Here is a 27,645-nt window from a genome sequence, read left to right as displayed (position 1 = left end):
TTGGCTCCCTGCAACCTCCGCCTCTTGGGCTCAAGAGATCCTTCCACCTCAGCCTCCCAAGTAGCTGGGACTACAGGTGTGCACCACCATGCCCAGCTAATTTTCATATTTTGTTTAGAGATGGGAGTTTCCTCATGTTGCCCAGGCTGGCCTTGAACTCAAGGATGAGTTCAACTCACGGATGAGCTCAAGCGATCAACCAGCTTCGGTGTCCCAAAGTGCTGGGATTGAAGGCATGAGCCACTGTGCCCAGCCAGTTTCTTCTGATTTTTAAATAAATTATATATACACACAATGGAATATTATTCAGCCTTTAAAAGAATGGAAATTCCCTGGAGATATTGGCTTAAAGAAAAAGGATGGGTGGGCCGGGCATGGTGGCTCACGCCTGTAATCCCAGCACTTTGGGAGGCTGAGGCGGGTGGATCATCTGAGGTTGGGAGTTCGAGATCAGCCTGACCAACATGTAGAAACCCTGTCTCTACTAAAAATTCAAAATTAGCTGGGCGTGGTGGCACATGCCTGTAATCCCAGCTACCCAGGAGGCTGAGGCAGGAGAATCGCTTGAACCCAGGAGGCAGAAGTTTCAGTGAGCTGAGATCGCACCATTGCACTCTAGCCTGGGAAACGAGCAAAACTCAAACTCAAAAAAAAAAAAAAAAAAAAGAAAGAAAAAGAAAAAGGATGGAAATTCTGACTCCTGCTACAGCATGGATGAACCTTGATGACACTGTGCTGAGTGAAATAAGCCAGTCACAATGGACAAATTCTGTGTGAGTTCACTCATATGAGGTCCCTAGAGTAGTCAAATTCATAAGAGACAGAAGGTAGAGTGGAGGCTGCCGGGGTCTAAGAGAGGGAGCTGGTGTTTAATGAAGACAGAGTTTCAGTTCGGGAAGATGAAAAAGTTCTAGCAGCTGTGATGGTCCCATTACAACATGAATGTGCATATGCCACTGAATTGAGCATGAAAAATGGTTAAAATGGTTCATTTCATGTTATGTGTATTTTGCCACAATTTTTAAAATAAACAATTCTTCTTTATTAGAACATTTTCATGGGCCCTGCACAGAGCCTCCTGGGCCTGATGGAGACGGGCCCCACCCAGAAGAGCACAGGGCTGGCTCCGCCCCTGCACCACACATGCCCTTTATCAACCGAACACTCCCACAGCCACACCGACAGGATTCCTTCCAGCCTGTGTCTGTCTGAGCCCAGAAAAAGAGGAAATACTGAGCTCTATCTGGAGCTTCATCTAGCGATGATAAATAATCTCGTGTTCCAATTCAGCGCCCATCCTCTCAAGGCCATGGTCTCCATCGGAGGTCTAGGTCTTAGGGCCCCTTCCGCCGACCTGGGGTATCTCTTAGGGCTTTAGTGTCCTCAATTAGCAACCCAGGGGAAGCACAGAAGTGTCTGGGCTCTGTTAAGAGGCGGCATTTATCAGCCAGGCAAACATTTTTTTTCAGTGAACCGCAGTTTAGGGGAAGCAGTTCCTGGCAGGGCTTTGGTTCCAGGCTCTCCCCCCTCCCGGGACACTCATTCCTAAGGGGAGCAGGCTGGGCTGCCTGGGAACATTTGCCCTGTAATATCAGTTTGCTTCTTATTGGTCCTTTGATAGCAGAACAAGAGGCTCTGTGATCCTCTGGACCTCAGATTTCCTTTTAAACTCTCAAATAAAAAGATATGTGTGTGCTGCTCGTGTGGACTTCCCGCTGGGAGTGGAAGGGCCCCCGAGCACGAGGCCCGCGTCGGGGACAATAGCCCGCACCCCTGGGGCCTGTTCCGTGCTCAGGGCGCAGGGGCTCCCAAGGTTCAAAGTCCCCTGGAGCGGGTTGTTTCTGGCTGCGAAAGCGGCAGCCCGGCCGCCGTGGGGAGGGGGAGGGGACGGGGTGTGCAGGAGGCGGGGGTGCGGGGCTTTTCAGTCCATCTCTCATTGCAGCGAGACCCCCGCTTTGCCCGCGTCCGGACCTCCTTTCCCCCTGCGGGAGAGGCGCGGAGGGGCTGCCGGGCCGGCCAAGGGGAGCCCGCCCCCTAGGGGAGGGCATGGCGAGTGCAAGCTCCTCTGCGCCCCTGCCCGGGCCCCGCCTGGGCACCCGGGACTGGCAGGCGAGGAGCCAAGGGGGATCCCTGGGGGTGGGGGACCGGGGGGCAGGGGGAGGTCCTCAGGGACCATCCCCAGGGACCACTTCAGGAAACGGCCTTCTGGAAGAAGTTGGGGAGGGGGACTTCTAGGGCACACCTGGGTTATCTTCCCGGAGGTGGGGTCGAGGGGACACCCGAACATTTCTACCAGGATTTAGGAGGGCGGGGCGACCAGATAGACTGGGGTGACCGCGTCCCACGACCTCGTCATCGGGGATGGGGGTGGGGTTGGGGGCTGGACAGGTAGGGATGAAGTTGCACTGCGACCGGACTCGGCTCCGGAAGTGTCCAAAGCCTGGTCCCCATGCAGACAATATGGGATTTTGGGGGTGCCCGAGGTGTTACCACCCGCCCTGCAGTGCAGGCCAAGCTGCGGTCCGGCTGGGCCCTGCCGGCCGCCATCCAACGGCCACAGGATCCCTGAGCCCCTCTCCGTTCGCCCCTCAGTCCTGCAGAGGCATCGGGGCCCCCCAGGTGTCCAGCGGGGTTCACCGCGCTCCCGCCTTTGGGGATCGATCGGCTGGCGGGCGACGCGCGGCCGCGGCTCCGGAGCCTCCGCCCCCTCCCCCTCTCGGGCTACGCAGGACGCGGCCTCCAAGCAGCGTCCTCGCGGTTCCGGGCCGCGGCCAGGCCCGGCTGCAGGCCAGCCGGGGAGGCGGAGACGCGCCGGGCCCTTCCGATCGGGCCGCCCCTCGGCTCTGCGGTTGGGGAGAGGGAACTAGAGCGAGCCCAGCTTCTCCGCCAGCGGCGCTCGGCGCCCCCTTTTCTCGCCCCCCTCCCAAGCCAAATACCCCCACCTCGCGCGCGCGCTTAACCCTCGGCGCGCCGCGAGGCTAGGAGCTGGGATGGGGGTAGCCGAGGGGGAGGGGCGCAGGGGAGCCAGTTGGAGGGGGGCAGTTGCGCTTCGGCTGACGACCACTTCGGGGTCCGCCTAGCGATTTTTATTTCATTCCCTGCCTTGCTGCAGCAGCTCTTGGTTGGAAAAAGGAAGAAAGAAATCTGCCCTGTGTGTGGGCCCCGCTGGGTTTGGGGGCGCGACGGGGACACCCGAGAGGAAAACGCAGGGGCGGGCGTGAAGGGGTGAACCTCAGGGGCACGGGAGAGCCGCGGGGCGACCTTGAGCAAACGAAACCCAAATAAAAACACAGTGCGCCGAGGCCGTTGTGAGCGCGGCGGCGGCGGCGGCGGCGGCGGGCGGTGGAAGCGGTTCCAAAGATCATATTTGAAATATGGATCCGGGGGCGCAGATCTCTGGGCCGGCGGGGCCTCGCGACTGAGTGGGGGCCGGGGGCCCGGCGGGCTTCTCCAGGAGGGCCTGAGGTGGCTGCCCTGACGTTAGGAGGGACGGACGTCGTAGAAAACAGCGCGTCCCGCTTCGGCGCCTGCGACCCCAGCGTGCCGCAATGCGGAGGCGCGGCCCTGCGGGCGGCGGTGTGGCCCCGAGGGGTGCCTGGGCCCTGCCAAAGGACCCTGGCGTCGTCCGCGCACCCTGTCGGGCCAGTCCGCAGGAACCCCCGGCTGCAGTGCCGCGCGGCCCGCTAGGGTGGGACTCGGGGGCGTCGGAGGCTTCACCGACCAGATGAAAGCCGAGCTTTCACGGGTGGTGTGACGAAGAGCAGAAACGTTGAAGTGGGGACCCGGAGGTTGGGGGGGCACCCTCAGAAACAAAGCCACTCCTCCAGAAGGGTGGAGGGGCGGAGTGCAAGGCTCCCTCACAGCCTCCCCCTGCACGCACAACCCCACCAGTTCCGCTGCCCCTAAGCAGCCGCTACAAGTACCATATGATCAACGCCAGCGCGAAGTTTTTCTAAGGACAAGGGAGAGAAATGAGTGCTTGTTAAAGGCCGGGTTGATTTTGTAGTGGTTACTGGTAAATCCCCTCTCGGTGATCTGCAGTCCACCTCCGAGGGCCGGGAAAACGATACCAACTTGAGGGCTTTCTGAGTCGGGGGAGCGACCCGGGAAGCCACAGGCGGCCCCTCAAGGCAGAGCCCAAAACTGGGTTCCGTGGGCAGGCGGTGGCAATCTCCTTGCCCAGAGCACCCGCTCAGCGAGAAGATTCCTTTAAGAAGTCGTTTATTTCCCCGGGATGGTGCGGGTCATGCCTCTTCCCAGACCGGACACTTAGTAGCCACCCTCCAGCCCACGGCTGTTAAAAGGTTCCCGACCTCTCCAGGGTCCACTCCTTCAGCCTTGTCCCCACCAGGAGCGAGCCTGTGGCTGAGCTAGATAGCAGCTCTCCTCTCCTGGGGCCCCTGAGGGCCCCGGGGGCCCAAACCGAGGTGACATCTGGAAGGCTTCAGTCTGGCAGCAGAACCAGGGGCTCGAGCAGCCCCTGTCTGGGAGGGGGCAGTATCAAATAAGCAGGCCAGCGGCCCTTCTCAGGGGCCTCTGGGGCGCTGGTTATCCGAAGTCGGGGGCAGGAGCCCCAGCAGAAGGCTCTGGGAATCCCAGGTGTAGGGCTAGCTTCTCCTGCGGCTCCCTGGGAGGGGCCAAGACAGCCGGGTGGGATGGTATGGGGCACCCCCCAGGAAGTTTCCCAGGAAGGGCTCTCTGGGGCATCAGGGGAGCTTCCACGGGCGTCCACTGTACCTTCCCAGGATTCTGTCCCACCTCCTGGCGCCCATTCGCTCTCCCGCGGACCTGAGCTCCTCCCCACACCGGCAGGCAGGGGTGCTCTAGGGACCAGCCACCGAGGTTAGGTAGGGGCCTCTCTCCCCATCTGCCCACCATCCACGGAGACAAAATAAATAACCACGGAAGGGAAGTCAATTGCTGGTGCTTGTGCACTTCACTTTCAAAGTCGTTGGCAAAAAGGCCAGCAGTGGGGGTGGCCGGGGGCTCTTTGGGCTTCTGAAGTGCTTGGGCGGCCCCTCCGGCAGTCTTGGGGAGCCTGAATACGCTTCCTGCCGCCGCACAGGCAGCAACAGAAAAGATACGCTGTACCGACCCCCGCCCCTTCCTCCCCAGCTCCGCGGCTGGCCCAGCCCGGGTCCTGCGCAAACTCGTCGTCGGGGCACCGGGTCCTGCTGTGTGGCCCCGAAGTCCTGAGCGTGGGCCCCTGAGGGGCCTGGGTGTAGTGAGCGAAGCGGAGTCCGACGCCCCTGGCAGCAGGGAGGCTGCAGCGGCCGCTCGGCCTCCCCCGGCACCCCAGACCTGGACGCCGCGGAAACACCCATTGCAAACCAGATTTTCCAGGGGATTTTCAAGAGGGGGAGGGTAGAGTGTCGGGAAGCTCAGCCCCTTCCCGGACAAGGGGACTGGCCGGGACAAAGTTGCTGCAGACCTCCCGATGGTCCGACGGTGCAGACGACCTGTGCGGCGTGGACGGATGACTGCCACCTACAGCGCTTCCTGCGCCAGCCTCGCGACCCCTCTCCTTCCCCGGTGGAGCTGCCCCGCGTGACAGTTCTTCGCCCTGGGCAAAAATGCCAGGAAAAAGCCAAACACGGCAGGAGAAAAATATTTTCCTGTACACCCACCCAGCTTCTATAAACCCTGAGAGCCGGCCGCCACCCCCCGCAATTAGTCAGGGAAACCAGGCAGGCGTCGTCCCACCTTGCTTGCCCCCCTCGGACCCCAACACTCAAGGAATCCTAGGTTTGCGCCTCAAGCTCGTTAGAGATCAGTCGCAAACCCAACACCTCTGCTGCTACCAGAAGACAACCCTCACCCCTACACCCCTGGGGAGGGGCCACGTGGGTCTCGGTGGGTAGCAGCCGCCGGGCAGCAGCAGCCTCCGTGGCGCAAGAGCTGCAAGGTGGTAATGAAATGGAGTCCACGTGTGCGTTCAACATCAGACGGTCTTCAGGCTTCTCAGGGATTCCTGGGCGAACACAAGCCCCGCGCAGGCTCCTCCCTCCCCTGCTCGCCCAAGCCCCCGTGCGGTCCCCAACAGACAGCCGGGTCGTGTGTCAGGGCGGTGGTGGAGACCGGGATGGCTCTTTGCCCGCCCCCATCCCTCGCTCCACTCTCGCTCGGCTTTTGCTCTTTTTCTTTCTCCGTGGACGCTCAGCCAAGGGATTGCGCAAGCTTCCTGCTCACGGTCCTTCAGGAGCCCGGAGCCGGGGCCCAGACACACCCCAGGCCAGGCGCGCCCCTGCCCCTGCCCCTCGGGCCGCCCTGTCGGCTCCCAGGTCCCCCCACCCCGACCCCACGGAGCTCGCGGGCCCTCGGCGGCGCCCTCGGCAGGCCGCATAGGGCGCAGCAGCTCCACCAGCCGGACGCAGGAGCCGCGCGCCAGAACGCGCCGTCTCGCCGCCGGAGGTGCCAAACTTCACACTCGCTGCTGCTCAGGCCGCATCAGTCCGGAGGGCCTTGGCTTGGCCGCCTGTCGGGAACAAGGGTCCGCGGACACATGGCGAATGCGTGGCTCCTCGGCCATTCTGTTCATCTCCCTTTTGCGCTGCCCGTTCGTCCCCCGCTCAGCCTCAATCTCTTGCCGGCCCTCCCAGCTCCCTGTTTCTAGGCCATTCCCGGGACCCCACGAAGTCCCCTCAGGCCCCCAAGCGGACCCCGGCCTCCCGCGCCCGCTCTCTCTGCCTCCTACGCTTCTCGCCTAGCTTGGCTCTGGAGGCTGCTAGAAACAGGACATCTCGCCCCCTCAATAAGAGGACCAAGTGTAAATTCGGAGCCATCGAGGATCGGGGTGGGATCGGATTTGGAGCCCTTTCTGCCGAGGTTCCTGGGCGCCAGGGACCCGGGGTTGGCTGCTCCTCGGTCCCTTTCCTCGTGCGTTCTTCAAGCTCTCTTTGGCACCCAGTCCTCGGCCTCCTGTCCGCCCTGTCCCTTTCCCTCCTCGCGCTCCAAAATGCCCGGTGCCTGGAGGCGAGACGGGGCCCGCAGTGGGGCGCGAGCTGCCCCTGCCCCATTCCGCCCCCTGCCGGCGGGGCCCACGCGTCCTGGGGCGCTGGTGACGCAATTCGGTGCAACTGGGAGCGGCGGCGGATGCTTCCGTGGCCCCCAGCAGGGGTCCCGGGGCCGTGAACACTGACAACGTGCCGCGAGGTGGAGGCCCGGGCACCGGGATGCGGGCGAGGGGTCGCCGCAGAGACCCTTCCGGGCTGTCAAGCTCTCCGCCTGCCTCCGCCCCGGCGGACACACCTCTCCTTCCCGGTCCCGCTCCCTCTCTGCAACCTCCCTCTCCCAGCCTCGCCGATCCCTCCCCCTGCACCTCCCCGGCGCCCTCCCCTCCGCGTCCCCCACCCGCGCCCTTTCCTCCTCCCCCCGCCGCCCAGGCCCGGGGCCTCCGGTAGGCCCGGCTGCGCCAATCCGCGCCGCGGCCCGCCCCCTGACGCCGAGCTGGGCCCGGCGAGGCCCCGCCCGCTGACGTCCGGGATTTGCATGAGTTCTTGTGCAGCCGCGGCCCGGGCTCAGTTGTCTGAGCGAGCGCGAGCCGGGAGCCGGGGCGGGCGCGGGCAGCGGCGGGCCGGCCGAGCTGTGCGGGGCGAGCGGCGGCGGCGGCGGGGGCGCTTCGGCCGGGGCGGCAGCTGGGCGCCGGCGGGAGCTAGCAGCGTCTGCAGCCGCGCCGGCCGCCCGCGCCCCGGCGCGCTGCGGCTCGGCCATGGAGCTGCCAGCTGTTGGCGAGCACGTCTTCGCGGTGGAGAGCATCGAGAAGAAGCGGATCCGCAAGGTAGGGCGGCGCGGGGGCGGCGAGCGGCGGCCGGAGCGGCCCGCGAGGAGGCGGGGAGGGGGTGGGGAGGCTGCGGGCCGGGCCGGGGATCCCGCGGAAGCTGATGGAGTGCTGTCTCTTCCCCCCAGGGCAGAGTGGAGTATCTGGTGAAATGGAGAGGCTGGTCGCCCAAGTAAGTCGCGGCGGAGGGCGGGGGCCCGGGGGCCGAGGCGCGGGGCTTGGGGCCGCGGACCCGCCGAGCTGCTGGGGGGGTGGGGGGAGCGGACGGGAGGCGGGGTGGAGGTGGGGTGGAGGGAGGAGGGGGTGGGGAAGTCGGTGGCAGGCACTGGGGAAGCCGAGCCGCCGAGCCCGAGCCCGGCGCCCTGTGTTGTGCTCCGCTCTCCGGGAAATGCCATCACTAATTTATGCACTAAAAGGAGCCGGAGGAGCTGGAGAGACGCGGGGCCGAGCCGGGGAGGCCGGCGGAGGGAGGGAGGGCGCAGGCACTGACTGATGTGCAGCAGAAAATGGCTCCTTTCCCCTTTCCCTCCACCGAACGGCTCCATATTGCAAAACCAAAAAAAAAAAAAAATTAAAAAGCGACGAAAATGCAATTGTGTGCCTTCTCCCTCCTAGTGGTGCAGGGAGGGGAAGAAGAAAGGCAGAAAATGTTGGGAACTGTCACTGCGGCGCTTTTGGTGGAGAATTTTTTTTCTTTAATTTGAAATGCGAAGGCACCGGATGGAGATAGACGCGCAGGCACACGCACACTCACACACACACACGGAGGCATATTTTTGTGTTGCTGAGTATTTGGGGTTTGCTCGCCCGTGACAGCGGGCTCCTGGGCCACGAGGGGGTGTGGGGGGGCCGCTTGGCTGTTGGTTATCGGATTAGGGGTCAAATGGAGAATGGCTGAAGCCCTCGCGGGGACTCGGGGCTGGGGAGAGGAGGGGGACTGCGACTTTGCATTTCGGCTGCTTTGCACGCAGGGTTCCTGGTGAGCAAAGTGGCTTTGGAACATGTCTCAGTAACATGCTTAAAATTCTTGACAACTGCAAAATAAACTGGTAGTTTCATTTTCCTTACCCCTCCCCTTTCTTCCTGCCCTTGCGTGTTTATTTGAGGTGGGGCGGGGGGGGGGCAGTGTATCAGGGACTATGTCAGGCCTGCAGAAATCTACCTTCTACATCCACAGCTAAATGTTCATAAAGACAGAGTAGGGCCTTATGTCACTCCCCACCTGGAGGCCGCGGCAAAGGTGGCCTTTTTTTTTTTTTTTTTTTTTACACCGTGTCCCCCTCCCTTTTCCCTTGCAAGATATAACACGTGGGAACCGGAGGAGAACATCCTGGACCCCAGGCTGCTGATCGCCTTCCAGAACAGGTGAGCGTCCCCCACGCAGCTACCGCCTGCCACCCGTGACCGTATATGGGAATGGCAAAGTGGGCGACGCAGCAATAGGAAAGGGGCGGGGAGGGGGCTGGTGGGAGCCCCCTCCCCAACCGGCCTGGATGTGCACGCTGCGGCCCCAGCTCCTCTAACCAGCGTCCTTGGCGGTTGCTGCAGCTTGGGGTGGGGGCGGGGCAGGGGCAGGGCCAGGGAAGGCCAGGCTTGGGTTTTGGGGGAAGTTTGGGAAGGGTGTGTGCGGGTGGCCCTGCAGCTGCCCGGAGAACTTGGGGCTGTGCCTCGTTCCCCAGGGGCCCCTCCTGTTGCAACCTGGGAGCCCCACCCCCGGAGCCTAGGTGTTGCTGTCCTGCAGCCACTGGCCGCTTGGCACCAGCACCTCGCGGTGCAGCTCTGAGGGAGCTGGCATTGTGAAACCGCCCGGACGTCATGGAACTGAACTTAACCTGTTGGCGGCTGGAGAAAAGTTGACATGGCCTTAAAAGCTGCACCCGTACACCCCAGGGAATTTAAGCTTGGTCAGGAGTAGATTCCATAGGGTGCTGGGTTGCACCCCGCCCCGGACCCCACTGGGCTGTTTGGCAGGGCAGGGCCAACCACCCTTAAGGCAGGGGGGCTTGGCCCAAGGGCCTGGGGTGGGCGCTGCCTGGTGGTGGAGGGGTGCCTTCTTCTGGGGGACTCATCTTCGTGCGCACGGTTGCTTGTCACGCTGCAGCTGCTGCAGCTGGGTTGGTCGCCGGTGGCTGTGGTTCTCTGTTTCGGAGAGGGTAGAAGGGGGAAGGGCGAGGAGGGGAGGAGCAGCCGGGGCCCTTGGAGCTCGGCCACCCCGCTGCCTTCCATCTCTCCTCCCCCTTTTATTTTGCACTATTTCCTGTGGCGCGTTTGGCGCTAAAACTGTAAACTGTAGACCCTCTGAGCTAGCCACCGGCCTGGCAGGGAAGTTGCCCTCCTGCAATGCAGGGGGGCACGTAGCTGGGATCCTGCCCCATTCCACCTGGGAGTTCCCCACCCTGTAACCGTGTCAGCGGCTGATGCCACGTTGCATAATGGGTCCCTGAAGAATTAAAATGCAGGCTGTTGCAATGCCACGCAACTTCAGAGTCAGGCCCTGGCCCCCGCCCTGGGGCATGTCAGAACTCCCCAGGGTTAGTCCAAGGGGGCATGGGGGTGGTGGCTAGGGTCTGTGAAGAACCCGTTTCTGGCCCAGGAATGGGCTGCAACTTTGGCAAACACTAGAGAGGCATCCCACTCTTCCGTGGAGGGCTGGGTAGTGCCTGGGAAGATCCAGCCCCCAGCTGTGGATCACCCTTAGGCTGGCCTGCAGGCAGGAGCCTGGTGGCTGTAGTGACCGGTGCCTCTGCCCATGGGCTTTGTTAATAATTTGGAAATTGAGGCAGCCAGAAGCCAGACTCCGAGGAGGAGGTGGTGCTTCTCCAAGCTGCTCCGGCCACGCCCACCTGCTCAGCTGGGAGGAGTCCAGCGTTCACCAGGTGGCTATAAACCTGGCCAGACCCTGGCCTTGGTGGCCCGCGCCTGCCCCCAGCCCCTAATTGGCTCATTTGCCGCTGTGTAAACAAGGGCGCAGCCCCTCCCCCGTTTGGTTCCTGGCCTTTAAGAAAGAGCCCTCCCTTCTGCCGGAGGCACTCGTTATCGGAATCTTAATGAGGTCATTAGCATCCCGCGCTTCTGACGGGAGGGATGAGGTCGGCGCACACCTCGCTTGGGCTGGTTTGTCTTCTCTGGACCCCCGTGTCCACTTCGCTTCGCACAGAGCCACAGGCCCAAGGCTGTGGGCACGAGTGCCAGAGGTGCAGCCCTGAGCTGCTGTCTCCTGAGCATAGAGGTGGGGCTTGGGGGGGTGCTGGTTCGGGTGTGGGCATCAAAGTGGGGGAGCCCTTTGCCCGGGACCTCTTGGGCAGAGGAGGGTTGGTGCAAGGGTTGAGGGCACAGAGGCCTGACCTGCCCTGAGCTCTTGATTCCTCTGTGTCCGGCCAGCCCTACCTGATGCTCTTTGAAGGTGGGGGGCCATCACAGAAGATTCCAGAATTAGCGGGGAGGGGGCGACCCTGAGGCTAACAGCACTGCCCTCTGTTCCCTCCCACCCAGGGAACGGCAGGAGCAGCTGATGGGATATCGGAAGAGAGGGCCGAAGCCCAAACCGCTGGTGGTGCAGGTGAATACATGCGGCCGCCCCCGGGCACCCCCTTGACATGGCCACCAGAGTTGTCTCCAGGCCCGGGGATGGGGTGGGGGTTGGTTCTTCCCAGCATCCCGGCCCTGCTCCCTTTCTACTAGACCTCCCACCTCCTGCCCCCCATGAGGCAGCTGCGGACCTGGTGGGGGCTGGGTCACTCCGGAAACTCCCGGCATGAGGCGGGGCCGGCCTCCTCCCTCCTCTCACCCCTGCACCCGTTCCCTCAGGTGCCTACCTTTGCCCGTCGTTCCAATGTCCTGACCGGACTCCAGGACTCCTCCACTGACAACCGTGCCAAGCTGGATTTGGGCGCGCAGGGGAAGGGCCAGGGGCATCAGTACGAGCTCAACAGCAAGAAGCACCACCAGTACCAGCCGCACAGCAAGGAGCGGGCGGGCAAGCCCCCGCCGCCGGGCAAAAGCGGCAAGTACTACTACCAGCTCAACAGCAAGAAGCACCACCCCTACCAGCCCGACCCCAAAATGTACGACCTGCAGTACCAGGGTGGCCACAAGGAGGCGCCCAGCCCCACCTGCCCAGACCTGGGGGCCAAGAGTCACCCGCCCGACAAGTGGGCGCAAGGCGCGGGGGCCAAAGGCTACCTGGGGGCGGTGAAGCCCCTGGCCGGTGCGGCGGGTGCTCCAGGCAAAGGCTCCGAGAAGGGCCCCCCCAACGGAATGATGCCGGCCCCCAAAGAGGCTGTGACGGGCAACGGGATCGGGGGCAAGATGAAGATAGTCAAGAACAAGAACAAGAACGGACGCATCGTGATCGTGATGAGCAAATACATGGAGAACGGCATGCAAGCGGTGAAGATCAAGTCCGGCGAGGTGGCGGAGGGGGAGGCTCGCTCCCCCAGCCACAAGAAGCGGGCAGCCGACGAGCGCCACCCGCCTGCCGACAGGACTTTTAAAAAGGCGGCGGGCGCAGAGGAGAAGAAGGTGGAGGCGCCGCCCAAGAGGAGGGAGGAGGAGGTGTCCGGGGTTAGCGATCCGCAGCCCCAGGATGCCGGCTCCCGCAAGCTGTCCCCGACCAAGGAGGCCTTTGGAGAGCAGCCCCTGCAGCTCACCACCAAGCCCGACCTGCTTGTCTGGGACCCGGCCCGGAGCACGCATCCACCCTCACACCACCCGCACCCGCACCCCCATCACCACCACCACCACCACCACCACCACCACCACGCCGTCGGCCTGAATCTCTCCCACGTGCGCAAGCGCTGCCTCTCCGAGACCCACGGCGAGCGCGAGCCCTGCAAGAAGCGGCTGACTGCGCGCAGCATCAGCACCCCCACCTGCCTGGGGGGCAGCCCAGCCGCTGAGCGCCCGGCCGACCTGCCACCAGCCGCCGCCCTCCCGCAGCCCGAGGTCATCTTGCTAGACTCGGACCTGGATGAACCCATAGACTTGCGCTGCGTCAAGACGCGCAGCGAGGCCGGGGAGCCGCCCAGCTCACTCCAGGTGAAGCCCGAGACACCGGCGTCGGCGGCAGTGGCGGTGGCGGTGGCAGCGGCACCCGCCACGACGGCGGAGAAGCCTCCAGCCGAGGCCCAGGACGAACCTGCAGAGTCTCTGAGCGAGTTCAAGCCCTTCTTTGGGAATATAATTATCACCGACGTCACCGCGAACTGCCTCACCGTTACTTTCAAGGAGTACGTGACGGTGTAGCTGGAGGGCGTCGGAAGGGGAAGCGCCATTCCCGCCGGGGGGCGGGGAGCTGAGCACCTGGGGCCTCGGGGCGGGCCCACCTCTCGCCAACCCGCCAACCGCGAGACCAGGGCTGGCCCCCAGGGCGAGGACGCCCGGAGCGGAGGTAACCATGTTCCCCCTGCGGCGGCTGTCAGACCCGGGCGGAGGCCCCTTCCACGCGGTGCCGGTGGGGCTCGCCCTCTCCTGCCCTTCCCCGCTGGAGACGGACCCCCGGAACGGACAGGGCAGCTCTGCACCCGGCCTCAGAGTTCTAGTATTATATTTTAACCGTGCTAACTTGTCAAGTGCTGACTCTACTCCCGTTTGTACGTGGTGTTATTGAAATGTATTGTTTGAGCTCAAAAGGCCCGAGCACCCCCCTTCGGGCTGCTATATATATATTTATTTGTAGGTATTTATATATTGAAATATAAAAACCTAGATTTATGGAGTTTCCTCTAGATCATGTTATATTCTATATCAGACAAACTATTTTCTTTTGACCTTTCTTCCCCTCCATCCAGCATTTCGGTTGATTTCATCTTCTCCCCTCTCTTCCCCTTCCAGGAACTGCAATACCAGTAACCTTGGTATATATTTTTTGATACTGTACACATGGATGTGTTGTTTCTATGTGCAAAAAAAAAAAAGTTTGTTAAAAGGCTACACGAGCTCTCTAGAAACTGCTGCTACTAGAAATGTCTAAACTATAAGCTTCCAACTATTACCTGCTTGAATGTAAATATTAAATGGAGATGTTGAAGGTGCATTTTCGCTGTTTGAGATGAGCGCAGAAGGAACGTCGGAGGCAGGGAGGGGCCGGACCCCTCTCCCCACCAACTCCGCCTTCGAGCCCTGTGCTGAACCTTTGCACCAGCGAAGTGAGGCTGGTTTTGCGGGCCGCGGCGCCGGCGCAGGAGGGTGACCCCGCTCCCTGGGAAGTCGAGAGGCTCCCGGCTGGAAAGGGGAATTCCTGCGGGGGGGTGGGTGTGGGAGCCGTCCCCGCCCCCAGGGCTTTCCGGCCGGCGGTGCCCAAGGCACTGGCAAACCCTGGGTTCTGGGTAGGGGAGGAGGGGGTGCAGGGGTGGGCGGCGTGGGCACGCGGGTGGGGCTAGTCTCCCTCGGGGCACCCACCGGGCAGCGGCTGACCTTTGACTCTCCTCCCCCCCAGCCTCCACCCCTGGGGCTCAACACACCCGGGCGCAGGCCCTGGCGGGGCAGGGAGGTTCTTTCTTAATAATCGCGCCCGGTAGGGCAGGTTCCGCGGGGCGGGGACCCCCAGCCTCTCCGGCGTCCCTGGCTGGCATCGCCGGCCCCGCCCCACTGAGGAAGCTGCCGAGGCCCTTGCTCTTCGGGCTCTCTCCCCGGAAACCACCAGGCCAGAGGCTCCCACTAGAGGCGCGACGAGCGCTGCCGGGGTCGGGGGCGGGGGGCTTCCTGCGAGATGGATGGGGACGGGGAGGAGGGCGGGCGAGCGAGGACTGCCACCCCCACTTCCTTAGCGAGGAGAGCTGGGACTCCTCACCCTTCTCCCTTAGGGTGGCAAGGCCAAGGCCCTTGGTGTCGCGGGGGAGGAAGGGGTTAAGGTCCCGGAGGGGGCGACGGGACTGGGCCGAACTCCGGGGTGCGGCTCAGCGGGCCAGGAAGCCGCGACCCGGGAATGCGGCGGCGGTGGCCAGCTTTCTGCAGACGCAGCGATCTTCCTCCTGGTTGAGGTGGCCGCACAGGGCCAGGGACCGCGGGGCTGGGGGCCTGGCGGGCGCGGGGCCGCTCCAGGCCTCCGAAGCCCTTCCCCTGCCCGCCTGGGACCAAGGGGCCCGGGTCTGTGCGGGGCGCCAGGGCGGAAGAGGTCAACGTGGTTCAGAGTGGTGGGGGTTGGCGAGGTGGCGAGAGAGCCAGTGTGTGGGGAAGGCTGGGGAGAGATGAGGGCCAGGAGGGCGGGGAGGCCTGAATGCGGACAGTGTGGCCAGTGTTGGCTGCAGGCCACCAGCGGCTGGACGTGGGGGAGGGGAGCCCAGCGGGGGGACGGGAGGGGGAAGGGAAGTTCTTTAAAAAAAAAGCCGTTGGGAGTTTCTAGCCCTGGCTTTTGTGAGTGGTCCCTCCCACTCCCCCGTCACCCCAGCCCCATTTAGCGTGAGTTACACAGTCCCCTCCCCCTCCACGGAATGAATGTCCTTTGCCACCCCGGGGGTGGAAGGAGAGTGATCTTGCTTCTGGCAAACTGCCTGCTGGGCACGAGAATTGGGCCTGTCCTTCACCGGCTGGTACACAAAGGCCCATGCCAGGCATGGACGTCGTCCCCCTGTTTTTCTAGCTGAGGAGAACTGAAGACTCGGGATGGGAAGGGAAACCTCTTGTTCAGGCCCGCAGTTAGTGACCGGAGTGACCCTTAGCCCTTGGTGGTGTCCCCTACCCTGTGGGTGGCTTCTGCCTGGCTGGGTCTGGGGGTGGGAGAGGGGAGGTAGAGGGTGGCACTCCCGCAGAACAGGGAAGGAAACCGTTCCACCGCCATTCCTGGAAAGGTGTGGCCTGCAGGTGGCCTGAGGCCTTCAAAACCAGGCTTGCTAGCAGAGCCCTCGAGTGGAGAAGGGTGGTCCTGGGCAGAGCCTGAAGCCTGAGGTCAGAAGGCAGACAATGGGCAGAGGCCATGGGTGGGTCAGGAAGAGCTGCTGGGGTATCAGCCTGGTGCCAGACCCAACAGAGTGTCCAAGACCCCCTCTGCCCCTAGTGTCCAAGACCCCCTCTGCCCCTAGAGGGTCTAAGACCCCCTCTGTCCTAGAAGGAAAGGGACATTTGCTGACCTTCTGAGACATACCAGGTGCCACTGGGCTTGTGACTCTTGTTCAATTCAGTCCCCACAGGGGTTGGGCTTCCCTGTGGGAGGAGAGTCTGAGGTGATAGGCAGAGAGCCTGCCCAGGTTCCATGCTTATTGTAGAGCCCAGCTGGCTGCTCCACCACCTGCAGGGAGACACGCCATGGCCACCTGCCCCAGGGCCTCTTGGACACAGGCTTTCTAAGGTGTCCTGTGGAAACGCTCCAAGGGGGTCAGGAGCTCTGGCATTGGGACAGGAGGGTTTCTCCTCAAAGGATCTTTGGGGTGGGGAGAGTCCAGGTGCCCCAGTTCTCCTGGGTGTAGACGGCCTCTTCCTAACCCTGGATGTCCCTCTGCCCAGCACGTCACAAGCAAAGGGTAGTAAAACCTCTCTTTGAGCCCAAGCTCAGGGAAGAGAAGAAAGCAGGGCGCTAGGTCTTAACCCTGCACACTAGGAAGCCCACGTGTCTTTATTTTTTCTCAAAATGAATCTTTCTAATGGGGCTGAACCTCCAGCATCCAGGCTGGAGCTCACCCAGGCAGAGAGAGGAGCACTTGTGTATCCACCCCTGAAAAGCGAGCCCTGCCTGCCCCAGCCCCGCCCCAGTCTCTGGTCTCCGTTCAGCCTGCCCCTCCCCCAGCTCATTTGCAGAAGAGCCAAGTTCAGCCCTTTTGCATTTGCTTCATCCCTGGATCCCACTGGGGCCAGCGGAGAGGAGATCCACACATCCAGGGTGCTTTGGGTCCAGTGTTGGCAGATTGAGCAAATAAAAATCTAGGGCGCCCAGTGAAATTTGAATTTCAGATGCACAATGCATAATTTTTTAGTGGAAGTATGTCCCATGAAATGTTGGAGACATATTTCTACTTTTTTTTAAAAAAAAGGATGTGTCATTTATGTAAAATTCAGACTTTAGTTGGCCATCCTGGATTTTATCTGGAAGCCCTATTTTGGTCCTGAGTCATCAACAGGGTCAGTCCCTGCCCGCAGGGATGTTCTAGTCCAGTAGGAGAGAGAAGGCACGGGAAGCTGGAAGCCACCTGTCCTGCCACTGTGGTTATGATACTGTATGTTGTCAGGCGTAGAACAGTTGCTGGATGACTGCATGATGGTATGGTCCTCACCTGGTATTTAGTGGGGGCTAGGTGGGGGTTCTCGGGTTCTCTGTGCATGCGACACAACCCAGGGAAATGGGGGAGACCAGAATGGGTCCCTCTGCCATTTGGCCCACATTGGTCTCCTCCCCCACTCTCGCCAGCACCAAACAGCAAACTTCTAGAGCAAACAAGGGAGACTTGGCTGGTGCACCAATTCCCCTCACGAGAGAACATTTACCTGTCCACAGCTCCATTTCTTGGTTACCTTAAAGGATGAGCCAAGACGGTGAAGATGAATTGGGTCGGGAGAGAACCTTGAGCACTCCTGGGAAACTCCCTAAGTAAACACACAGGTTATTTTTTCACCAGGGAACATTAAACATCTTGTGTCAGATCTAAATGTCTCCTAAGGATTTCTGGCCTGGAGTCTTAGTTTGACTGAGGGATGGACACACAGTCATATTTACCTCTAAAGAACTCTCCTGACCCCTCTCCCCCTCTCTAAAGCTCTCTGCCTTCTTCCCTCAGTTCCTGCTGGGGGGATTATCTGTGGATCTGAGACCTCAGCCTCCGCCTCCCCAACTTTATCCTGGGTCCCTAAGAGTGACATTGGGACAGGAGAGTTAGGACAAGCCACAAATTGGCAAGCCTGCACTTGGACAAAATCAAATCTTCTTTCTTCTCCAAATAAGCGTATTCTCTGGTTCTGTGTTCTGGTGGCTGCTCTTCTGAGAAGGTGACTGCTGGGTGGAGGAAATCCTACTGAAGGTTGTTATTCTTGGACACAAGTGTCTACTTCCTGCAGCCACCACGCCCCCAACTCCCTCCTCCTGCCCCTCTCTTCCCTTTGCAGTAAATGATAACAGTTAACATTGATTGAGCTTACTATGGGCCAGGCATTTTAGGGGGATTATCTCATTAAATCCTCACATCTGGTGAGGTGGGGAATGTCATTGTCCCTCTCTCACAGGTGGCAATATGGAGGCTTGAGTAACCTGCCCAAGGTCAAACAGCCAGTCAATGAGGAAAGAAGGATTTAGAACTAGCATCATCTGCCTCCCAGAGTCCGTCCTGCTGCCAATTTCCAGGGTTCTATGAGTCCTTCAGAGGCCAGCTCAGGCCCCATCTCCTCCCTGAGGTTGTTCTAGATTATTCCAGCCTTTACCAGGGCCTGCTCTGCTGAATTATTGACGTATTCACTGTTTACTGCCCCCCACCCCCGCCCACTACTCATTGTCAATCAATTGCACATTGCAACACCCATATATGCATATGGGCCTGGATTCTCCAACTAGACAAGAGCCTGGAGCTCCCGAAAGGAAAACAGTGTGTCTTGGTGTCCTCTGCACTCCCTCAGCTCCTGCACAGTTCTTAAACAGAAACCTCAGAATCCGATGCCTTGTGTGTGTCTGTATGGAACTGTGTGTGTGTGTGTGTATGTGTGTGTGTGTGTGTGTGTGTGAGAGAGAGAGAGAGAGAGAGAGACTGGGGCTTTCAGGCAGGGAAGCCAGTTCCTGCTCTGCAAGCCATTAACATCGCCCACAAACCAATGGCCCAGGGCTGCCCCCAGGAGCCCCAGCATTCAGGAGACTCATCCTCCCCACCCCAGAGGCTGTTCCCTCTCTCCCCACCATGGGCAGAGCAGACATGTGCACACTCAGCTGCTCTGGGGTCCTGCTGCCCCCGGCTCTCCACCTGATCCATCTCTGAGAATTTCAGGAGCCTCCAGGTAATGATGTAGTAATTGAATTTGGGGAAACAGACCCTAAGGATAATCCTGGAGTGAGTTCCAGAGGCTCATGGTTGAATTTCTGTATTTAGCCTAGTGGTACATGTTATACTTTTTTTTTCTTTTCTTTCTTTCTTTTTTTTTTTTTTTTTTTTTTTTTTTTTTTTTTTTTTTTTTTTGAGACGGAGTTTCACTCTTGTTGCCCAGGCTGGAGTGCAATGGCGCGATCTAGGCTCACCACAACCTCCACCTCCCGGGTTCGGGTGATTCTCCTGCCTCAGCCTCCCGAGTAGCTAAGATTACAGGCGCCCACCACCATGCCCTGCTAATTTTGGTATTTTTAGTAGATATGACGTTTTGCCATGTTGGTCAGACTGGTCTTGAGCTCCTGAGCTCAAGTGATTCACCCGCCTCAGCCCCCCAAATTGGTGGGATTCCAGGCGTGAGCCATCGTGCCCGGACACATGTTACACGTTTCTAACAGCATGACAACCACTTTACCCTTACGTAGGCAGCTTTAACATGCAACTCAGGGTGGCAGAGATGTGGGTGTGCATGTGACCACACACACACACATACACACACAGAGCAACACACAGAGGACAAAGCACACTTTTATTTTTGGATCTGGTCTTCATGTGAACTGTTTGGATAAGGCCTGACACATAAGAGCTTACTAACTGTTGGCTGGGATTATTTCTCTTAACCAGAAAACTTGATTACCTACAAGTTTTCAAATCTAGTTTGGGGCAGAGGGCTGACATTAACAAGAGATGTCCAAGATGCATGTGTGTGCACGCGTGTGTGTGTGCATGCGTGTGTGTGCGTGTGTGCATGTGTATGCGTGTGTGTGCATGCGTGTGTGTGTGTGTGCACATGTGTGTGCACGTAGGGCTGGAGATCTGCAGCGATGCAACCTATCCTGGCAGGAATGCCTCTCTTTGGCTGCCCGAGTGAAGGACCCTTTCAAACGTAGCCTGGAGTTTAATATTGCCAACAACTGGCCCTGAATCCTTTCAACCTGAGCCAGGTGTAATGTAAACCCCTCTGGATTTCCTCCCTTTCCTGTTTCATCTGAGAAATTCTTTGCTAATTCCATGGTATCTGGTTTCTCATTGTTTCTCCCTGCATTAGACAGCCTCTTGGGGTGGGCTTTGGGAAGGTGTGTGGAATGCTCTCAGCCCTCCGAAATGACACAGCTCTACACTCATTCCCACTGCCACCCTCCGGAAACTCCTAAGAGACTGTGCTAGCTGTCAGGGCCACGTGAGTCTTAGTACCCTGGGGAGAGGAGCGAATACATGTGACACTGTCAGAGAACAGTCTCCAGTGGTCACCACACTTTCGTAAACCAGTGTCCAAATTAGGAACAGGACAATTATGTCAAGCTCCTTTGGAATATGACACTGATATGAATGTCACAAAAATAATAGTGTGCTATCCATTCTTTGTTAGGATACTTGCTGTTTGGGGTTGAGGACAAGGAAAAAGACAAGCCAAGTAGAGGAAGGCTGGGCCAGTGCAGCAGGACCATCTCCTCCTCTGAGCCTCCAGAGGAGCTGGGAGTACAAAATCCTGTGCATGGTAGGGGGTGGGGAGAGGAGAGATTGGCGAGCAGAATCCCTTCTAGGAAGAGCGGAAGCAAGCATCATGATAGCCGTTTCCTGCCTTGTTTATGGCGCACTCCAACTCTCCCACCAGCGCCGAGGAGGGGAGAGGAAGTGCCCAGCAGGGCGAGGGAGACTTGGGGCTGGCTGTGTTCCTCTCAACCTTCCATGCATCTTCCCACCGTCTCCTCTCCTGGCATCGAAAATTATTTATGTTTGCAAATTGCTTTTGACTCACATGAGTTATTCCTCTTGCCTGCCAACAAGTCTGGGGAGAGAAGAGAGTTATCGAGCCTGCGAGCTGAGAAATCCAGGGGAGATGGATGCTGGAGCACCGAAGTCAAAGTCATCAGCCTTGGGATTCAGTCCCTGCTCTGCTGCTGCTATGGCCATTGCGTCCCCTTTCTGGACCTTGGGTTTCTCATCTGCAAAAGGAGAGGGTTGGGTGGAGTGTGAACTTTCCAGGCCTTTGGTTCTGACATCCCCTGAGCTGTGTCACCTGCAGAGGTACAGAAAAGGTAGGCCAGCTTCTGAGCTGCTCCCTAACCTGCACCTGGCGAGCCCTGAGACTGCTGAGGGCCTGAGGCTGGAGACGGTGCTAACTAGCCCCTGGCCCAGCGGGAAGAACTAGACAGGGTGGCCAGGAATGTTTCTCCCCTTTGTCTTTTGCATCACTCTGGTCCTTAGTGATGTCTTGTTCCATAGACTAGGATGAAAACAAATGTCTGCAGAGGAACCAGAAGGGTGGAAAGTCCCGGGGGTTGGTCCAGGAGGGAAACACACACAAACATACCAAATCATCCTCATAACCAACACCAGGGCCAGTGCAGTCAGCTCCACGGGGAGTGTAAGTCATCTGCCCCTCCCAGAGGAAAGGGCTGGCTCATTAATGGTGGAGGGATAGCTCCTGGAAGCTCAGAACAGAGAGAGGCCAGGAGGTTTCTATTCCAAGCCCTTTGTTCTACAATGAGGAAAGTGAGGCCCCAAAGACCAAAGTCAACATCAAGGGGAATTATTGACATCATCCAAGAGAGATCATTCTTTGCCCACAAGCGGATATCTGAGTTCCAATCGGGAACAGTGTTTACCTATCTGCCAGCTATAAAATTGGGTATAGTAATAGGAATGATGATAACATAATTCAAAGTTCAATACCAAAGCAGTGAGTGAGTGGTCAAGTGCGGCTGTTAGAGGGCCGTGGTCTGGCTTCCATTCTCCAGACTGTGGTTTGGGGCCTAACCCAGAAAGATGTGAGGGTCTGGTCTTCCTCCAATCCGGTGACCACCAAGTGGAGAGGAAGGCTGCTGTGGGCCCCGTCCTTCGAAGGGTGAGAAACCTGCTAACCTCAGAGCTGGGAGTTGACTCTGCCTTGGCAGACAGACAGTATTTGCTCAGCCGTAGCCAAACCACAGCGAACCTCAGCCCTAGGTCCACAGGGGAGTAGGGGTCTGTGTGCCCTCCTTTGCAAGAGGACCTATGGGTGGGCAGAAGGCAGTCAGATGGCAGGGAGAGGAGCTTCCCTATGGAATGCTTGGTCCTGAAGCCAGCCCTTTCTTCTGGGCCTGGAGATGAGTTCCCGGATGAGTCTTGCCTAGGGCAGAGTATAAGGCCTCCAAGGTCCAGCTCCACAGAGGAAACTCTCCTCACTTCCATTTTAATCCTCTTAGGAAAGAAGTGTGAACCAGAGGGTGCACCTTGCAGTCTTCAGCTGTAGGTTAACCTGGTGGTTGATCCATGTGGCACTTGCAGTCATGGACAGTTCAGTGTTTTGGAGAGAGAATAAGAAAGGGATGAGACAAGGATAAAATCAAGGGAGGAGGTGGCAGCAGGAACAGAGGAAACCAAGAGAAGAGCAGAGATAAAGACAGACAGAAACAGAGGTCAGGAAGCCAAAGGGTCGGGGACCAAGCCCTGGAGAAACATCATAACAGAAACAGACAGAAGCGGGCGAGGAGCACCCAGCATGACCGGGGTGCCCAGGACGACGACGAGGAAGACACAAAGGCCCAGAGGAGGCTGGGAAATGGTGTGAATCAAAAACACCCCATTGGGCAGCCATATAAAAGAACGACGTCGGCCAGGTGCGGTGGCTCACGCCTGTAATCCCAACACTTTAGGAGGCCGAGGCGGGAGGATCACCTGAGACCAGCCTGGCCAACATGATGAAACCCCATCTCTACTAAAATTACAAAAATTAGGCCAGGCGTGGTGGCTCACGCCTGTAATCCCAGCACTCTGGGAGGGTGAGGCAGGCGAACACGAGATCAGGAGATCGAGACCAGCCTGGCTAACATGGTGAAACCCCATCTCTACTAAAAATACAAAAAATTAGCTGAGCATGGTGGCAGGCGCCTGTAGTCCCAGCTACTCAGGAGGCTGAGGCAGGAGAATGGCGTGAACCCGGGGGGCAGAGCTTGCAGTGAGCCGAGATGGCGCCACTGAACTCCAGCCTGGGCGACAGAGTGAGACTCCGTCTCAAAAAAAAAAAAAAAAATTACAAAAATTAGCCAGGCGTGTTGGTGTGCACCTGTAGTCACAGCTTTTCAGGAGGCTGAGGCACGAGAATTGCCTGAATCCTGGAGACTGAGGTTGCAGTGAGCCAAGATTGCACCACTGTGCTCTTGTCTGGGTGACAGATTGAGACGCCATCTCAAAAAAAAAAAAAAAAAAAATAGAAAAAGATCATGTCCTTTGCAGGGACATGGATGGAGCTGGAGGCCATTATCCTTAGCAAACTAACACAGGAAAAGAAAACCTAATACCACATGTTCTCACTTATAAGTGGGAGTTAAATGACGAGAACACATGGACACATAGAGGGGAACAACACACACTGAAGCCTTTTGGAGGGTGGAGGGTGGGAGGAGGGAGAGGATCAAGAAAAACAGCTAATGGGTACTAGGTTTAATACCTGGGTGATGAAATAATCTATACCACAAACCTCCATGACGCAAGTTTACCTACGTAACAAACCTGCACTTGTACCCCTAAACTTAAAATAAAAGTTAAAAAAAATCACATTGGAAGGATCAAAGCCAGTGTTACCAATGATGGGCCAAACTGCCATCGTGGGCCTCCCAACACTGAGAAGCTGCACCCAGAAGTCCGTAGTGTCATTCCAGCGGTTTTCCCGCCAGAACGCAGCGCCTGAATCCAACCATGAAGAAATCCCAGATGCGGCCGGGCGCGGTGGCTCACGCCTGTAATCCCAGCACTTTGGGAGGCTGAGGCGGGCAGATCACAAGGTCAGGAGATCGAGACCATCCTGGCTAACACGGTGAAACCCCGTCTCTACTAAAAATACAAAAAATTAGCCGGGCGCGATGGCGGGTGCCTGTAGTCCCAGCTACTCAGGAGGCTGAGGCGGGAGAATGGCATGAACCCAGGAGGTGGAGCTTGCAGTGAGCCAAGATCACACCACTGCACTCCAGTCCGGGCAACAGAGCGAGACTCCATCTCAAAAAAAAAAAAAAAAAAAAAATCCCAGATGCGTACTCTTCAGAGGCCAAGGTGAAGGAACACAGAGAGAGGCCAAGGTCCTGCCCAGCGCAAAGGAGACCAAAGGGAGAGGGCGCAGAATGAGCACAGGATCCTTTGCTCTTGGAACAGAAAAGAGAAGTGAGTTATAAAGAGCATTATTGAGGAGACTGAGAAAACTACATCTGGACTGTGGGTTAGACAACAGTATTGGATTGATGTTAAACATCCTGATTCTGGTCATTGCACTGTGGTTGTTGTGTAAGATCTTGTCCTTGATCTCAGGGAAAACACACTACCCCAAAGTATGCAGACAGAAAGGGCACAAGGTCTCCAATGGACTCTCAAATGGTTTAGAAAAAAATATGGGGGAATGCTGGACGCGGTGGCTCACGCCTGTAATCCCAGCACTTTGGGAGGCTGAGGCAGGCAGATCACCTGAGGTCAGGAACTTGAGACCAGCTTGGCCAACATGGTGAAACCTTGTCTCTACTAAAAATACAAAAAATTAGCCGGGCGTGGTGGCCGGTGCCTATAATCCCAGCTACTCGGGAGGCTGAGGCAGGAGAATCGCTTGAACCCGGGAGGTGGTGGTTGCAATGAGCCGAGATCGCGCCTGGGTGACAAGAGGGAGACTCCATCTCAAAACACACACACACACACACACACACGGGAGAAATACACACACACACACACACACACACACACACAGAACAGAGAGAGCACCAATGACAAAGCAGATGGGCAAATGTCAACAACTGGTAAATCTAGATAAAAAATATAGGCAAGTTCCTTTACTCATCTTGCAGCTTCTCTGTAAGTTGGCCAAAAATGCTGGGTTGAGATTTAAAATAGGTTCTTGGGAGTGCCTCCCTGGGGCTGGGGATAGGCGCTGACCCTGGAGCCTCACGGCAGGCCTGAGAAGGACCGTAAGTGCCTCCCTACCTGGGCCAAGCAGAGAGTCCCAAGCTGTGCGGCTGTGAATGGTCTGGGTGGGTCGTCTGCCTGTGCGTGCATTTTCAGGTCCTTCACCCCATGTCCTCAACACAAATGAACAGGAGTCTGGGAGGGTGAGGACCCTGGCACCAGGGACCCGTACAGGGAGGCTCCTGGTCACCTCCAGCTCAGCCTGGCCCCTCCCACTGCACAGCTTAACCCCACCTTTGGCCAACCACGCTTCTTCGGCCAAGTGGGAAGGCAGGATGTGGCAGAAAGAGCAAGGATTAGGGGTTCAGGCAAGCCCGGCCATGGGTACCAGCCGCTCTGCACTTCCTAGCTCTGTGCCCTGGCACTGGTGGCTCTGCCCCCAGACCTGCCCAAGGCCAGCTCATTGTTACCATTTAGTCCCCTAAATGCCACCCCTCAAGAGAAGCCGTCCCCAACCACTGGCCTAAAGTGGACTGCATCTCACTCCCCAGTTTTTCTTCTTAGAGCAGCTGTTCTTATCTGAAATTATTGATTTGTTGACTTGTCCCCTGCCCCCGCTAGAATGTAAACACCGTGAAAGCAAGCCCTTGCCCCTCTTGCCCATCACCCGGTTCTCAGCTCCTAGAACCAGTCAGCTGCTCCAGGGCTATTTGCTAAAGGAAGGGAGGAAGAAAGGGAAGGAAAAAAGGATGTAGGAGGGAAGGAGAAGGAAGGGGAGAGAAGGGGAAGGGAGGAAAGAAGGAAGGGAAGTCCTTGAACCTCTCACCAGTAAAATGGAGGTGATCATTCCTGGGGCAGCAAGCTCACCTAGAGATGGTCTAAAGAAAGCCCTGGGTAGCATGAGCCCAGAAGCAGCAGTAATCAAAAGCCAGCGTCCACATGATTGTCAAGCTCACCTCTGCCCTGGCCCAGGGCTGCTCACAACCAGTACATTCCTGCGTGTGATCCAGTCATTAATCTGGATGCCCAGTCATTTTTATTTCATCTGGGGAAGGGTAGATTGGAAGGGGTGAATTATTTTGTCATGAGCCAGGTATGGGGCCAGCTCCTGGAAACAGCTTGGGTCCCAGAAATATTCAACCACACCTGTAATGAGAAGATTCTAAAACTAAAGCACCCTCAGGGCCAGGCGAGGTGGCTCATGCCTATAATCCTCACACTTCAGGAGGTTGAGGCAGGCAGATCACCTGAGGACAGGAGTTCCAGACCAGCCTGGAGAACATAGTGAAACCCCATCTCTACTTAAATACAAAAATTAGCCAGGCGTGGTGGTGCACAACTGTGGTCCCAGCTACTTGGGAGGCTGAGGCACAAGAATCACTTGAACTCGGGAGGCAGAGGTTGCAGTGGACTGAGACCATGACACTGCATTCCAGCCTGGGCAACAGTGAAACTCTGTCTCAAAAAAAAGAAAGAAAGAAAGAAAGAGAGAGAGAAAGAAAGAAAGAAAGAAAGAAAGAAAAAGAAAGAAAGAAAGAAAGAAAGAAAGAAAGAAAGAAAGAAAGAAAGAAAGAAAGAAATAAATAAATCACCCTTGGCCCCCAGGTCACTCTCCTCATGCTGGGCTGGTGTTCCCCTTCTGACGGTGGACCATGCTAGAGAAGAACAACGCCTTCCTACCCTCTCACTTGCCTCCCTGTGATGGGAGAGAGGCAAAGTCAGTAGAAAATAGTCCGCGTGGCCCGGCTGGCTGAGTAATGACTGAGCAAGTGAAGCCCTCTGGTAGTTTAGGTGAGTGTAGCTCACAATTTAGGTTGTCCCTGGCACATACGACACTGTGGAAATGACAGACCCGCCTCTAGGCCTTGCTAGAAGGCTGGCATTAGGCAGGATTGCAGCACCCAAGAAGTTTGCCAAGGGTGCTGAAGGCACTGCGGCCTCCCAAATGGGACTAGTCCCTTCCCCAACCCAGTCAGGGCCCAAGGGCCCAGTGAGGGCCTTTATGGAAACTGAAGCCCCAAAGAGACAAGAAGTAGCTCTCAAGACGGAGGTGGAAGCCTTCAGAACAGCATCTCTGGGAGTTTGCATGCTGCTGTTGACTGCTGGCCAGCCTCCCTTACAGCATTCATGACAGATCGAAATTCATACCATGCACTGCAGGGAACACACCACACAGGCCAATTTAGCTGGTCAAATCTTGGCAAGCCAGCAAGGAGGGACCATATTGACATTTAAAACATTTGAGGCGATCTCCTGGTTTGCTCCAGCCGCCTGCCCAGCTGGGCAGAGAAATGAAATGTGCCTCCAACTCCAGACCAGCTGGGTCTCTTGCAGGCAAGCCATCTCTTTGTGTCGTCCATGCCTTGTGCAGTGGTTGTGGACCTTGCCATGTTGAATGGATTGCTGACAAAGGAAGAGACCAACTTGTGACCTAGTGTCCCAAATTCCTGTCTTCAAGATAAGAGTGGGCAAACAGTCAGATCTATAAATAACGCTTTCCAGAGTAGCCCTTCCCGCAGCACCTCGCAGGCGCAGCAGGCGTGGGCCGCTTACCTCTCTCTGCTCCAAACGCAGAGCTGGCTAGCTCTCACCCGGAACCTTGGAAGCTCCCGAGAGAAGAGCCCTCCTTGTCTTCTCTACCTCGCAGGGATGAGTGTCACAAAGCAAGGAACAAGGCGCCTTTCCTCTGGAAGGCTGTCTTCCTTCTGCATGCCCTGCAGTGGCACAGCTGCCCAGAAATTAGCTTGGGTGGGAAAGATCCCTGGCTCTTGGGGGTTTTAAATCCCCAGTGCACCCCCGTTAGGGTGAAGAATGTGTCCAGAATTCCAGACTGAGGCCATGTGCTCAGTAATGCCCCAAAGGGATCCTGGTCTTGTTGCCCTACTCTGTTGGCTTGTCTTACTCATCGGCTGGACCCAATGTCTCTCGCTGGTAGGGACTGTGTCTTTTTCACTATCACTCTCCAGCACAGCCTAGCACCGTTTCTGGAAGGCCTAGATAAATACGGATTGA

At 58.0% G+C, this 27,645-nt stretch overlaps 1 protein-coding gene and 1 long non-coding RNA gene across 3 annotated transcripts; one reads left to right on the top strand and one right to left on the bottom strand.

Moving 5' to 3' along the window:
* The first annotated feature begins 7,518 nt into the window (after positions 1 to 7,518).
* Positions 7,519 to 13,811, top strand: CBX4 (chromobox 4). Of its 2 annotated transcripts, XM_055242269.2 has the most exons (5): positions 7,519 to 7,777; positions 7,906 to 7,949; positions 9,077 to 9,142; positions 11,270 to 11,336; positions 11,585 to 13,811. In XM_055242269.2, the coding sequence occupies exons 1-5, from the start codon at positions 7,709 to 7,711 to the stop codon at positions 13,019 to 13,021; spliced, it is 1,683 nt and encodes a 560-aa protein (XP_055098244.1). In that variant the 5' UTR covers positions 7,519 to 7,708; the 3' UTR covers positions 13,022 to 13,811. The 2 variants fall into 2 exon arrangements, with proteins under 2 accessions (XP_055098244.1, XP_063472601.1); XM_063616531.1 differs by lacking the exon at positions 9,077 to 9,142 and having other exon boundaries at positions 7,540 to 7,777.
* Positions 13,812 to 15,937: 2,126 nt separating this feature from the next.
* Positions 15,938 to 27,338, bottom strand: LOC129462337 (uncharacterized). The gene is made up of 7 exons (XR_008650826.2): positions 27,187 to 27,338; positions 26,782 to 27,036; positions 26,226 to 26,329; positions 25,590 to 25,678; positions 20,528 to 20,714; positions 17,219 to 17,290; positions 15,938 to 16,001 (listed from the first exon to the last, which is right to left on the bottom strand). It is a non-coding gene; the product is annotated as an uncharacterized lncRNA (long non-coding RNA).
* Positions 27,339 to 27,645: the final 307 nt, after the last annotated feature.

The sequence above is a fragment of the Symphalangus syndactylus genome, chromosome 14 (assembly GCF_028878055.3).
Source record: "Symphalangus syndactylus isolate Jambi chromosome 14, NHGRI_mSymSyn1-v2.1_pri, whole genome shotgun sequence".
Lineage (NCBI taxonomy): Eukaryota > Metazoa > Chordata > Mammalia > Primates > Hylobatidae > Symphalangus > Symphalangus syndactylus.
Note: the sequence above shows the minus strand (reverse complement) of the source record. Positions and strands in the feature narration are given on the sequence as shown.

Bases quoted from the DNA above. Each gene is read 5' to 3' on its own strand.
- CBX4 (XM_055242269.2), top strand. From the start codon at position 7,709: ATGGAGCTGCCAGCTGTTGGCGAGCACGTCTTCGCGGTGGAGAGCATC. The intron at 7,778-7,905 runs GTAGGGCGGCGC...TCTTCCCCCCAG, and splicing joins AGAAGAAGCGGATCCGCAAG to GGCAGAGTGGAGTATCTGGT. The intron at 9,143-11,269 runs GTGAGCGTCCCC...CCTCCCACCCAG, and splicing joins CTGATCGCCTTCCAGAACAG to GGAACGGCAGGAGCAGCTGA.